The following is a 13,538-nucleotide window of genomic DNA, read 5'->3' as shown; positions in this document are numbered from 1 at the left end:
TGAATTGGTGTCTGAGTTCAGGTTTGTTCCCACTCAGACTGAAGAGATGGAACTAGCCATTTTTGAGAAGTGGAAGGAATGCAGGTACTAGGTCTTCCAGTGCATGCTAACCAGCTGTTTGCACTGATTTTTCTGTGAAAAGAATGTATTAAAAAGATACTGCTGATGCTTCTTTTGTGGTCTTGTTCAGAAACATAATTCTAATATGGTTCTGTCATATTTTGTAAGAGGGTTTAATAAGAAAAATGGAGCTTTCCGAAGGTCTGAGTAAAATAATGAGGTTGCAGAATCTTGAAATACAATGATTTTTGCAGCAGCAGTTTCAGGTTAAAACTTACAAAAGTGACCTTGATGTTCATGAACGCGAACAAGTGTCAGCAGTATTTAGGTTTTTCACAATCTCTCACAAATTTCTTTTCGTCTTTCCTCATATACCAGTTTTTCCTTTGTATGCTTTTTCAGGCATCTACCTAACAGCAAAAAATTTATTTCAGGGGGCAAACACCAGCACAGGCTGAAACTAACTACTTAAACAAAGCTAAGTGGCTGGAAATGTATGGTGTAGACATGCACATAGTCAAGGTATGTTTAACCACAGCATGGTGACCTATGGAAATGATAATGTTAGCTTTGTTTCAGTTTTCAACACTGTTTTTGCTTTGGGGGGGAAAGGAATATTGTATTCATCTAACCTGTGTAACAAGTGATCTGGCTTTGCATCAACATTCCACTTTATAATGTAGATTTCTAGGAGGTATAACTGAAGTCCAAACATATCTGCTCTGTGTTAAATAAGAGATTGGTGTGTCAATATGTACTACAGTTTGTACTTAGACTAGGAGCTCTTTGAAAATCATAGTAATTAAATTAAAGTTGGCTGGGGTCCAGTCAGCTACCAGCTGATAAACTGCAAGTAAAAATAGATCTCCTGTGGAGAAGGAAGTGTAGAGAACTCCACAAGGAGGTCCTTGTGGCACAAACAAATCAAGAAACTTTAATTTTCCACTTTAGTCAGCCTTATCGAACGGTTGCATACTAGAAAAATCCATTCCATAAGATCACTGAAACACTGAGAAGAGTTTTGTTGTATAAAATAAGCAGATATGTGTTTAATTGTAGCACTGGGCAAATAATCTACATTAATTACTGGAGTAATTTTGATAAAGGGTCGAGCACCAAAATGAGCTTAATCTTTATTTTGTGGCAATTAGGCAAGAGACGGCAATGATTACAGCCTGGGACTAACACCTACAGGAGTTCTTGTTTTTGAAGGAGACACAAAGATTGGTTTGTTCTTCTGGTAAGCTCTCTGATTGTATGTTAAAACATATTTTAGATTTTTATTCTTTTGTTTCTTTTGCACTAGCCAAAAAAAAAAATTGTTTGGCATATTGAGAGCACTGTGAATACTATGTGTCTGCAGAAATATTCTGTAGTCTATGAGTGGTTTTGTGGTGTCCAAAAATATTCTTTCTTTTAACATTTATGGTTTATATGATAATAGGCTGTATATGTGTAACATGCTAGAGGCAGGTAAAAGATGGAATAACTTTAGGATGTTTTCATTTTTTTTTATTGTGTGTTTGTTTCTGTATTTTGCACTGGATTGCTTTGGAAATAGTGTGTGCCCAGTCAGTGAAATGAAGCTTCTTCACGCATTCTAGCCGAGTGTTACACCTTACTGTTGAAAAAGAGGCAGAAGCAATAGTACTAGTGCAGTTTTTACATGTAATGTCGTCTGGGCAGGCTTTTCATTGAGAAAATGTGTGTCTCTGCCCAGTAAAGGGCAGAAATGTCCCTTTCTGCCTATCAAGAAGGACTAGTTAAAAACAAACAAAAAAAACCCCAAATACCCTTTTCCCCCCTCCAGGTCTATATGTAGTCAGGGGATATAGAGCTTCATTTAGCTTTTATGAACGTGTGCTGCTTTATCTGTCAGATACCTGAATAACACCCCACGGTTTCTCAGAAGCGTTCTGGTGAAATTTTGCAGGGCTTTACCCTACATGAAACACAAGGTATTATGGGTCTGGGTACACAGGCATTTATGGCTTTAAGTGCTTTATTCCATAATTCCCATCCAGTCTTTCAAAACTGAATACGAAGAATGAGTAGGCAGATGACGAGGTGAAATTTCATCATATGAATAGTTAGTTTGGGTTAGCCCAGTCCAATTTTATAAACTTCTCTGAAAAATACTCACTTTGCAGCAGAAATGTTATCTGTGTGTCTTGTCCCTCCACCATCAATTCTGGGTATTTTTTTCGCGGGTGGGGGGTGACGTAGTTGTGGTTTTGTGTCATGTCATGGTCACGTTGTTCTCTTTGGCTGGGATTTGCTGAAACAGTCATCATAGGAATTGATCTGTGATATGTTGTACAGTGATTTACATTTCTTTAATGAAGCAGAATTATTTTGGCCTGCCTTTGTGTCTTTCTGAGTTCAGTTTTGTGGGCTTGAGGAAGAGTAGGCAAGCAGGAGTATTTGGGTGGAGTTTGATTTCAGTGCAAGTAATTATTATTTTAAGTTCTGATAGAATGATCTCCTTAGAAGTTGCTGACTACTTATCTTTAAGGTTTCTAATTATGTGTTACATTTTGAAGTGATACATTGGTATCCACAGTTAATCAAGCCCTACTGCATGAACTTAAAACACCCACAAAAACAAGAAAAAAAAAATTTGCTACAGAGGCTTCGACCAGCAAGTCGAACATACCCCTCAGTGAGTTACTAAGAGAGTTAGATGTAACCTGCTTTTTCTGTTCATCTTGCAGGCCAAAGATAACAAGGCTTGACTTCAAGAAGAACAAACTCACTCTAGTTGTTGTTGAAGATGATGAACAGGTAGATAACTATCTGTTTAGTTACATCTCGGTCTTGATTATACAGTACTAGTTTACATACTCCTGATCTCTTTCTTTATATTTAAGTTTTGAGAACTAACGTGGATGCCTTGCAAGATTTTTGATTGTGACTTGGGGGGGAGAAGGGGAATGAAGGGACTTAGGTATAAGGTAAATAGGCTCAATTACTTTTTTTTTTCCTCATCCTGTTTTTAAAAGGGGAATACCTTGTGAAACGAGTATAGGCCAGATAATTTGGAAACAGTGTTCTTGTTTTGCAAGAAAGTTTAAAAAAAGGCCAGGTAGCACATTGAGTAGAATTAATTCCTTAAGCAGATGCCAGAATTGTTCCCATGGGAAGAAATCTCAGAGCTGATACTACCAATGCTCATGTTTTTACAATTTGAGGAAATGGGATTTGGAAGCAAGACCACATTAGCCTCATTGAGAAGTACCTTTCTATTATAATGATGTCTTTAATTTGTAGTTATTCAGGGGTTTAACTTGTTAAGTATATGGGCTCTAGCCCTTTCCATCTTCAGACAATGGAATACTTGTTCATTAAAGCTTCTGAAAAGGTTGTTTTTTCTGCCTTAAATGTTTTTTTAAACATACATTTCAGTATTCATAAAAGCCTAATTTTATTTGGTTTACATTGAATTGTAGTTTTGACTTATTCAAGCCCCTTATAAATCATCTATATGCTTTGTGTACTTTAAGGGAAAGGAGCAGGAGCACACTTTTGTCTTTAGACTGGATCATCCCAAAGCCTGCAAACACTTGTGGAAATGTGCAGTGGAACATCATGCCTTCTTCCGGCTCCGAGGTCCTGTCCAAAAAAGCTCAAGTCGCTCAGGCTTCATTCGATTAGGATCCCGGTTCCGATACAGGTCATTGTCATCTGTCATTTAGCACATATCTTCTGTCATTCCTTGCTTTTCTTGGATTATACATGGAAACAGGAGAGAACTTGGTAGTCATTCACCTAGCACATATAGAGCAGCGAAACTTGCAAGCTGAGCGAGTTGCATTGTTGGTTTTATTAAATCATATGTATTTTCCCCCTGCATTTTCTGATTTATCTTCCAGTGATTGTGGTCTGTGCATTAGGAAACCAAAGATTTCTCAAGATTTCTGTTCTTTACATAGCATGCATAATACATTGTGTTTTATAGATCATCTCGAAAGGACACCCTTTTTAAAATGAACCATAGGCATGTTAGGCATTACCAGTGCATATAACAGACTTCAGAGTGGCTTGTGATCCCAGACCGCCAGGATGCTGTCAGTTGCCCCACCAGAGTTGGTGAGAACATAGGGAAGGAGGTGGGGCATGACCCCAGACAGTATGCATATACTTTGCTCCCATTTCGAGCAACTGCAGCAATACCATCTAAGCCTGCTTCAGAAGGGATCAGTGGTACCAAGGAATCAGCAGAACATGAGGCTGCTACTGCTCTGGGGGCAGAGTCTGGCCAAACTTGGAGGAAAAAAAGACTTGCCTGGGAACAAGAGCATCTAGATGCTGGTTTTTAGTCCTATTTTACCATCTTTCTCTATGACCTCTGGCAACATACCTTAAGATTTACTTTCTCCTAGAATTTTCAACCTCTCCCAAATAGCGTGACCACAGAAATACAATAAGAACAAATGTGCTTTTTCAGCAACTTAACGTTAAAGCTTCATCTTTTTGTTTTGGGAAAATGGGGTGAAGATTAGGATGTTTGTAAAACTCATCTCTTTTTTGTGAAAGGCCTTCTGAAATGTTGAGCTTGGGATTTTTTTAATAGAACTGAGATCAAATTATTAAACTGTTAATTTAAAATAGAAATGTGATGTCTTGATGAGCAGTATCTGTATTTTGTTGTACAAAAGTTACTTACTTTATTATTTTGTACTTCTACATGGCATTGTTAGTGGGAAAACAGAATATCAAACCACTAAGACAAACAAAGCCAGGAGATCAGCATCCTTTGAAAGGAGGCCCAGCAAGAGATATTCAAGACGAACACTACAAATGAAAGGTAAACTATATACCTACAATTTTGAGAAGTATAATCCACGGTGAGAATTAAGTAATCATATCCTTTAAAGGTACTGTGTAAGAATTCTTCTGTAACTGTTTGCGACCCTCTTGAATTTTTCAAAATGAGTTTTTCTTTGGCTTATTTGGGAGACTACCTATATTTACCAGAATAAGCTTGTGTCCAAAGCATGTTATTCTGGCTTGCCTGGCAGGCATAAATATTGTACACAGTAGGTCTCTGTATTAAGATGGAAAACTTCACTCCAGGAGACAGTGATGTATTAAAGATAATACTTGAAATTTATTAATCAAGTTTGAAACTTTTGTCACTGAGATTTTTTCATTGTTCTTAGGAGTTGCACTCTGTTGTTACAACCCAACAGCATGTGATATTCAACTTGTCTCTTATTCCCACTCTTGCATAGGTCAAGTGTGACCTCCGTGCATGCTTTCAGATATTTGCTTAAATCTAACTCTTTGGCTTGCTCTTCAGATTTTTTTTTTATTTTATTTTTCCAGTTTAGAATTTTTTTTCACACATTATACATGGGATACGTGCAACTTCTGCTCTTTTAGTTGCCTACTAGGCAGTGCTAAACTATTTCTATTAATATACTTAATATTTAACTGATTACCTAATTAGAAATTTAATTAAGACTTTCAATTTTTGCAGCACATTCTGCTAAACTTGAAGAAACAAGGTAAGATGCATTCCAATATTTAAATTTCTTTGTTTGCCACCTGTACTTGAGCACATGTCTGCAGAAGGGGGTTATAAGATTAGCTAAATGTAGACCATATTAACTTCGTAACTTTGGGTTTGCTATGGGTTTTGTGTTTGTTTAATTTACATAAAACCTACTGTTCAAAGCAAAGCTCCTGTGTTGCTGTCACACTGAAGATTTTGCCAGACTTGCTTCTCAGCAGGCAAAGATGTTTGTTTATGACTAGCTATGATTCTTGCTGGATATGAGCTGCTGTTCTGTGTTCTGCCATGTAAAGAGAGCAGGTAAAAAGCATGTGAGGATCTCTTCTTTACGACATCTGCCTACTCTGGCTATGTGACTGAAATACATAATCAAGTGAAGTTCAGAGACAGGGAAAATAAGGTGAAATAAAAGTTTGAAATGGCTTTGTATTTTGTACTATACTTGCATTTAGTTTTATATACTAAGTATTTGTTTTTGTACATTTATACTAAATTATCCATAACCAACATTGAGAGGGAGGCCTTTTGTTTCATTATTTCTATACCTAGAGTCTTTCTGCATGCGTAGGGTCATATTTGCTGATGCAGTGCAAAGTGCTCATATGAATCTGCATCACACAATCTTCATACCCTTCCTTAAGGGAAGAGAGGAAACCAGGCTAGAAAGAATTACCAAGTAGCGAAGGAACAGAGTCACTCAGTTCTGCTTTATGTCCACTGCCCTAATAACTTGTGAACATTGCAATGATCAGTTGCAACCAAAATATTTTTCAAAACTAGATACTTGTAGATGTTAAGAATCATGACAGTAGGGAGCTGGGTAAGGAATGTCAAAATAACATTTCAGAACAACAGGCTTAATACAATCATACATTTTCTGTTTGTGGCAGCAGGGTTGATTCTTGCGTGAGATGGGGAGAAGCCTAGGAAGTGTGGGCACAAGGCTGCAGTTACTTTAGTGGAGGTGTCTCTGTCTTTGCAATCTTCTGTAGTCTTTTCTTTTTATAAAATAGGAAAGTACTCTTCAACACTGGTTGTCAGTAAAGCGTTTAAAGAACCTCTGCATGCAAAATGTGACTACCCAATTAATTAGTACTCTCGTCATGCTGTGTTGTCATGCCCTTCTCTGAGTTTCATGCTGCTGAGGTCATTCTGAGAGTGGGAAGAGAAACTTCATATGCAGTTTCTCCTTCTGATAAGACAGCGGTCTTCTGATCTGCAACTAGGTGTGGCACTGTTATGTTAGTCTCCAGAGCAATCTATGCCATTTTTGAAACTCTACACTCGAGCACTGCTAATTGAAATGCATCATGAAAGATGTATGTTGTTCCATTCTTTTGTGTTAACTCAGCAGAGGGGAATGTGCTACCTAGAAGGCATTCCTTAATATTTCTGTTAAAAGTGCACTATTCTGTGCTAACGTCTGCGTTCTCTCAACAGAGAAGGTGTGAAGTTGGGAAACTGGCAAGAAACAGCTTGTTTGGTCTTGACGTTATGGCATTTAAGTAATACAATTCTAAAGAATCACTGAAGTAGATGCAGAAATCTATTTGAATTGTCAGCTTGCCAGGTTGGATAGCTATTGTCCGGACTGTAAATCAAAATATTAATGGCTTGTAGGAGACTGGAACCATTTTTTAGAAGATTAGAAGTCTAGAAAAAAGTTTGCTTTGCATGAGATTTATAACGTGTAATTATTGTGCAGAGTGTTAATGCTTTTAAGTCTCTCAGAGATTTGTGAAAAAGTGAAATGGCGCTTCCAGATTGAGAAATAGTCAGGAATAGGGATATAGGTCTTATTTATTTAATATATTAAATATTTATAATATAAAATTATTATTAATGCTGTGCTGACCTGCCATGCACATAATTTTGAATTGCTGCTTTTTAGACTCTGAAGCAGTAATTCAGTCCATTAGAGGCTGTATGCAGAAGAAATTCTTGAATTTTTCTGATAAACTTTGTGATGTGAAACTTCAAATCACAAGAGTCCTAGTTATGGAACAAACATAGTATCTACAGCATGTAGGTGAGGTTTTGACAATGTCACATTTTGCTGGGTGTTTAACTAAAACTATATCATTTTTCCTTTAAAAATGCTCCACCCCCCTGCCCTTACTGCTGAATCATGCAGAATTTCTAAACTGAACTGGTTTAGGAAAGGAAGAGGAAAAACCAGAGGAATTACAGATAAACTACAGTTTGAACAAATAAAAAATGATGTGATACCCTTAGTTACTTAGAGAGAGGCAGCTAACCTAAAACATAAGTTTTAAAGTTTTCTTTTGAGAATAGTGAAGTGCTTTGGAAAGATCTTTGTTAGACTTTGTGTTTCTTTCTGAAAATCCTTGCAGTTCTGCCAGCCTGCAAAAATAGTTTGTTGATCTGATTCTGATTTAAATTCTTTTTGTCTTTCAGTACTGCAAACAATGCTGTTATCAACCAAACTAATGGATCACAAGTAAGGACTCTCATTCTTTTAAAAGGCAGTTTTCGTGTATTTCAACACATTTGATGATTTCAGGATTAAAATCCAGTGATTGACCAATTGAAAGTTACAAATGGTTAACTACTAAATTGCATGCCAAGAAATGACTGTTAATTTACAAGCAAGATAATTGGTTAATTTAGCAGGATAAAGGAAGATACCCCATGCCCCAGTACTATAGAAACCATGCTATATATAGATACAGATTTTCATATGTACACAAAGCACCTTTGTGTGAGAGTTGTTATTATCCAGAGCAGATTAATTCTATATGCTAAGTAACATTTTAAAAAGAAAAGAGGGGGGCATCAGCTCCTATTCCTGCTTACAGTATTTTTTTTTTTCTCTGAAAGAGGGGAATGCACCTATGAATTAAAGAATACATTGTTAGCAAAAAGTCAGTGTTTTCTGAGTTTGAGAAGGAAATCAGACACACCTGTCCCCTCAGTACTTGTACACAGAATACCTTGTTTCACTGAAAAGGGATGTTAGTGTAAAGCAACTCTCTGAGTATCAAAAAACAGGACTTGGAGTTTGGAAAGACCCCATCTTGCTTTCTGGAGCATTTCAAATGCAGATTGCAACAGAAAGGTTCATGTATTGGTGGAAATGAGATTATGGTTTGTTTTAACATTAAAATACTCTCCTGATAGATTGCTGCTCTGCCCAAGCTTTTGCTTTCTGTGCAAAAGGCGTTGGTTTTTCTCAGGAGCCGTTATGTTTCAGATGGCAGTCCAAAGGCCTGCAACCCAAAGGTGCCAATCATTACTGCAAAGTTACCTACAGAAGAAAAGCATTACTGCATGAATTTAAAAAGGAAACAACCGACCATAGCTTTTTACTGAAATCTTTGAGCGGCCTTGGATTCATTACGATTCCAGTACTGTGTGCAGTACTGGAAAAGACTGGACATGGGCATCCAGTGCTGTGGAAGTACTGGAAGACAACAGCCTTGCTTTAGGTTTGTGCTTAAGGAGAAGTGGCGACATGTTTTGCTATGTATCATTGCTTCATTAATGTGTGTATAGTAACTAAATTGTTTATATTCTGTCTCCAAAGCGCTGGAATGCAAACCCAAATCTACCTGTCCTAACAGCGGTTCCTTCTGCCCCAGTCTTAGTGGAAATAGAAAACCTCCCAAGGAGCCCAGGAGTCAGCCAGCAAGACAAGAAGTGGTATGTTCTGCTTTGCTGGGAAATGAATTTTGCTTGCTTTTGCATGATTCAAGGGTCTGTTTCTTTATCTGCACTTAAACAAGCTGCCATCCTTGTATCTTTAACATAAGTTGACAGACAAGTTAGTGACGATGCAACTGATTTGTTGCTGTGAATGTAGTGGGGGAAGGTGACGACAACAGCATTAGTCACTGCCAACCAAAAGAAAATTTCTTCAGGGGCTGAGGAAATTATTAAATCAGGAACAGCATTTTCAAGTCTTGGAGAGAGTTGGGTCCTTCTCATTTGCCATAATACTCCTTGTAACCCTTGGCTTGGTATCATGGGGCCCAAGGACTTACCTTGATCCTTAACAAAATGCGGTGTCTTGTAAACCAGTATCCTTGTGAATTGTCTTTTGAACCTTTTGAAATGGGTAAGCTATTTTGTTCATTATCTTGGGTTGAATGGGAGCTTGAGGAAAATGACACACGCTGAAGATAAGAGCTTTGATTTCGTGTAATCAGAGTATTTGTTTTATGGATTGGGTGCATCTCAAAGCAAGGATGATTTGCTTGAAGATAAATGTACATATCGTTTATCTTTTCTTAAAGTAGTTCTATACTGCAAAGCTATTTCAAAACCAAAACTGATGTATATCAACACAGTACTTGTGCATGTGTCAACTTTTTCAGCTTCTTGTGCATTCAGAGGCAGTATGGCTTATCCTAGAATGGCAGTTCTGGTTTCTGTGAGACTCTCCAGGAGCAGCAGCAATGCAATGGAGCGAGACAAAAGCTCTTATCCTAAGCAGTGTCAGCCCTCAAGAGAAAAGGTCCTTCTCCCATTGTTGGGCATATGAACCTACTTTGCTTCAGTATCTCTTAAAAGTAGATGGTATTGGTTTCTAACAGTGCAATGACAAATGTACTTTAATTTTGTAAATCATTGATTGAAGACTTCTAAATACTATGGATTTTGGATTATAAGGGGGATGGTAATTCTGTCTTATGTATTGCATTTTTTTGAAGTTTCCATCAGAACTTGTGATCAATGCTGTTTTTCTTTCTTTTGCCCTTGATTTGTCTAGTATCTGAAATCTGTGCTTGTCTATGATGAGATCCTGTTGATCGCTCGATTCCTTCCATGGTGGTGGGTGAAAGGTGGTGGTTTCTTTATTCTTCAGCATTCTCAATATGGTTTTATTTTTATTCTTTCGGTCTGATTGCAAGATGCGTGCTAGAACCCGGGATTTCCTTTGATGGAAATGTTTGACTCTTGCTCCAAACAGCTCTTCTTGGGTATCTGATTTGTGCTAGCATTCTTGCTAGTATTTGCAAGGCTTCTGTTGCTTATTGAAATCCTGCTGCTTTTGTTCAGAGGCAGAGAGGGCTCTGTAGCCAATCTGTTTCAGTTTTGGTCTTGGTACGCCTGTTTTAGGATTAAGAACTTGAGCCTGTCTGTCTTAACATTGTCAAGGAATCCAAGCTTACATGCCTGCTGCTGCAGTATGTAGCCTTTCTATAGAAGAGTGGGAGTGAATATAAAATATCCCTGCATGTAATGCAAAACAGTATGCCATAATGAAAACAAGCTTCTTGGCAATTGATGTGCTTTAATCGAGAGTGTAATTCTTGTACTGCATAGGTGTTATGTTTCTTAAAGACATACCATTATTATTGAAGGCAGTTGTCTTCTGGCAAAGAGGTTTTACTGTTTTCATGGGAAACAGTACTGCCTGTAATAAAGGGCAAATCCAGCTGTAGGAAGACGACAACAGTTTGGAGCTGAGTCAGCAATTGAGCTACATCCTGGTTTCCTAGGTGGGAAGTGGGATTAGGTTAATATAATTGCCAGAACATACATATTTATTCCAGGGGCTGTGACTTGGCTATTGCGCCTTCAAGTGTTGGTGTCTCAATGCTGCTAACAAGATCTCTTCTTAACTGCTACTGTCTTTAATTGGCCTGTTTCTGCATGAATTATCTTTGCTTTCTGTCAGAAAAAATAGTCTTCTTTTAGAGAGAGTTTGCCAAGGATTGTTGAGAACACCAAAATCTTTTGGACTGGGGATTTTGTAGATGGTTAGATTGAAGGGGTTTAGAAGTAAGGTCCCGACCTCATGAGTGTCTGTACTCTGCTTGGCAGATGTCTATATTGGCTACTTTGCAGCTTAGATCCCTTCCTAATGTCAATGTTTCCTTTAATTTAAAATGTTAATGCTGCAGCTGCCAACAGCAGTTGTGCCAGATTGTAGAAAGTACTTTGCCAGATAGGAAGGATTTTAGAATTTTTATTTTTTTTCTTTGCTCCATGCCTGTAAAATTGCCAGTACCGGAAAACTGTACTGGTCTGTGTGTTCTGAAAACAGTCTGGAATATTAGCTGCTTGGCTAATACACAATCAGTGTCTTTCTAACTTCAGTCTTTTCTGAAGAAGCTGTTTCTGTGCTAAGATAGGACAGGAGACAAAGGTTTAATAATTTTTTCCTTTCTATGGAATAAGTAGGGGATTTTTTTATTTTTTTTTTTTTTTTGCTTGCTAGTGTATGAAGCTTTCACTTAACTGCTTAAATTAGAGAAATGGGAAAAACAACATAACGGACTGTTGAGGATTGGAGCCTTCAGTGTTCACGGGTCACTTCCTCAGCATGTTTCACAAAAACCGAAACTCTGAATTTACCCGTGGGTGACCTTTATATAAATCCTCTCTCTTTTCTAAAGGAGGACTATCCCTGAGTGTTAATCATTTACCGCTGTTGTGAATCCTGCATGCTTTTCTGCTTCCCTGCCTTAACATGTGTGATCTTCCAACCCGTGCACTGGCTGCTCGGCTGTTCTGGCAGGGCTGGGAGTGTTAAATCAGGCTTTCTGGAACATGAGAAGGTGGAATTTGAGCTGGGGGCTGCCCAGGGACCCCTCTAGATGAACAGCAACAATGTTTCCACTTTGTTTAGATTTGGGTCATTAAACAGAGAATTTTACATTGGACTGAAGGAATATGTTTATTTTAGGAATTTCTATGCTTGAGTGGTTTGTGAGAGTGCTTTTTTCCAAGCACTTTTTTGATACCTGACTGTACCTTTCATCAGCCTCTCTTAAAACATAACCAGTGAAGGACCGTAGTACAACACAGTCAACAGTTAACGGATCATTGTCCATTTTTTAAAGTCTTTTAAAATTCAACCATTTCAGTAAATTGTTTATCCCTGCTGCTTTGGAGATGCTTATGCCTAAAGCCTTACAGTTTTCTAGCTAAGGGCTCCTGCATAAAAATATTTTTCAAAACACCGTTTAAAGTGATGAATGTTCTCCCCTGCTCCTCTCTCTAGTTTTTGGAGGACTTTATTTCAGCTGTGGTATAGAGTAGCTATAACTGTGCATGGCATTTCTGTGGTTTTGATTTTAAGAATTCAAAATTTAGAATTTACAATTCATTATGCCTTCATATGCAAAATTGGAAAGCAGCGTATTAATTTGTATTGTGACCTTTTTTAAATGGTTCTTTTTCCAACTAAGTTTTTTGTGTTAATCAATATAGCTACAGTCAGCTCCTTCACTAGTATTTAGTCCCTTAGTCAACTAAATTGTGAATGATTTGTGTGTGCTCTACTGTTTGCTCCTGCACAGTAATGCTTACTTTTCTGAGTTTCTATTTTCCTCTCCTTTTTTTTTAACTTGCATTAGAATCTACATTTTCCGACGTCTTTGAAAACTAATGTTGCATATAGATGCTTTTTCAGGTGTACATTTAGAGCTGCCACTTAACCCCTTTCCGCTTCCTGCAAATAAAATGGTCTGTATACTTGGGAGGTCTATGCTTCAATCATGCTATTTTTCTCAGTAAAATGCACATCGTTCTTGCTCAGTTTTGTAAAGTCTTTGAAATATGAAGTGCTTTTCGTTTGCTAAGCATAGACAATGTATACATGAGATAGCTTAACTTGTCATTTCGGACTTCTGCAAAAATGTGCATGATACTGAGCAGAAAAGGGGTTTATTTGACAGTGTTGTCATGTACACGTATAATTGCATGCCTCTTTCCTTGAGTATTTACCTTCCAGCAATGCCCTTTTTCCTTGCCTCTTTGCATCAATCTTCTTGTCTTTACCTTTGCTTTACTTTTCCACCCTCTTTCTCATCCGTACCTGTTTACTAATTGTGCCCCCTCCCGCTCCTCAATAATCCAGGCCCTTTGATGCTGCCGACCGCTGTCAACGTGGTGGAAGCCTGTGGGACGCGTGGGCCCCGCCGAGGACCCGCGCTGCGGACGGACAGTACACCGCTTTTGTCCATGAGCGCAATGTGAAGAATGCAGG

The 13,538-nt window shown here is 38.0% G+C and overlaps 1 protein-coding gene across 1 annotated transcript in view; it reads left to right on the top strand.

The window, feature by feature from the left end:
- Positions 1–13,538, top strand: part of EPB41L5 (erythrocyte membrane protein band 4.1 like 5) — a 54,336-nt gene that overhangs the window by 23,180 nt on the left and 17,618 nt on the right. The window contains 9 exon segments of the mRNA XM_009887281.1: positions 1–84; positions 495–582; positions 1,212–1,300; positions 2,775–2,844; positions 3,564–3,733; positions 4,761–4,867; positions 5,543–5,570; positions 7,997–8,039; positions 9,126–9,241. The exon segment at positions 1–84 is cut by the window's left edge and continues 12 nt beyond it. Of these exon segments, the coding sequence (XP_009885583.1) occupies positions 1–84; positions 495–582; positions 1,212–1,300; positions 2,775–2,844; positions 3,564–3,733; positions 4,761–4,867; positions 5,543–5,570; positions 7,997–8,039; positions 9,126–9,241 (795 nt within the window).

This window comes from Charadrius vociferus, unplaced genomic scaffold (genome assembly GCF_000708025.1).
Source record: "Charadrius vociferus isolate BGI_N301 unplaced genomic scaffold, ASM70802v2 scaffold385, whole genome shotgun sequence".
NCBI lineage: Eukaryota > Metazoa > Chordata > Aves > Charadriiformes > Charadriidae > Charadrius > Charadrius vociferus.
This window is presented reverse-complemented; position numbering and strand designations above follow the sequence as displayed.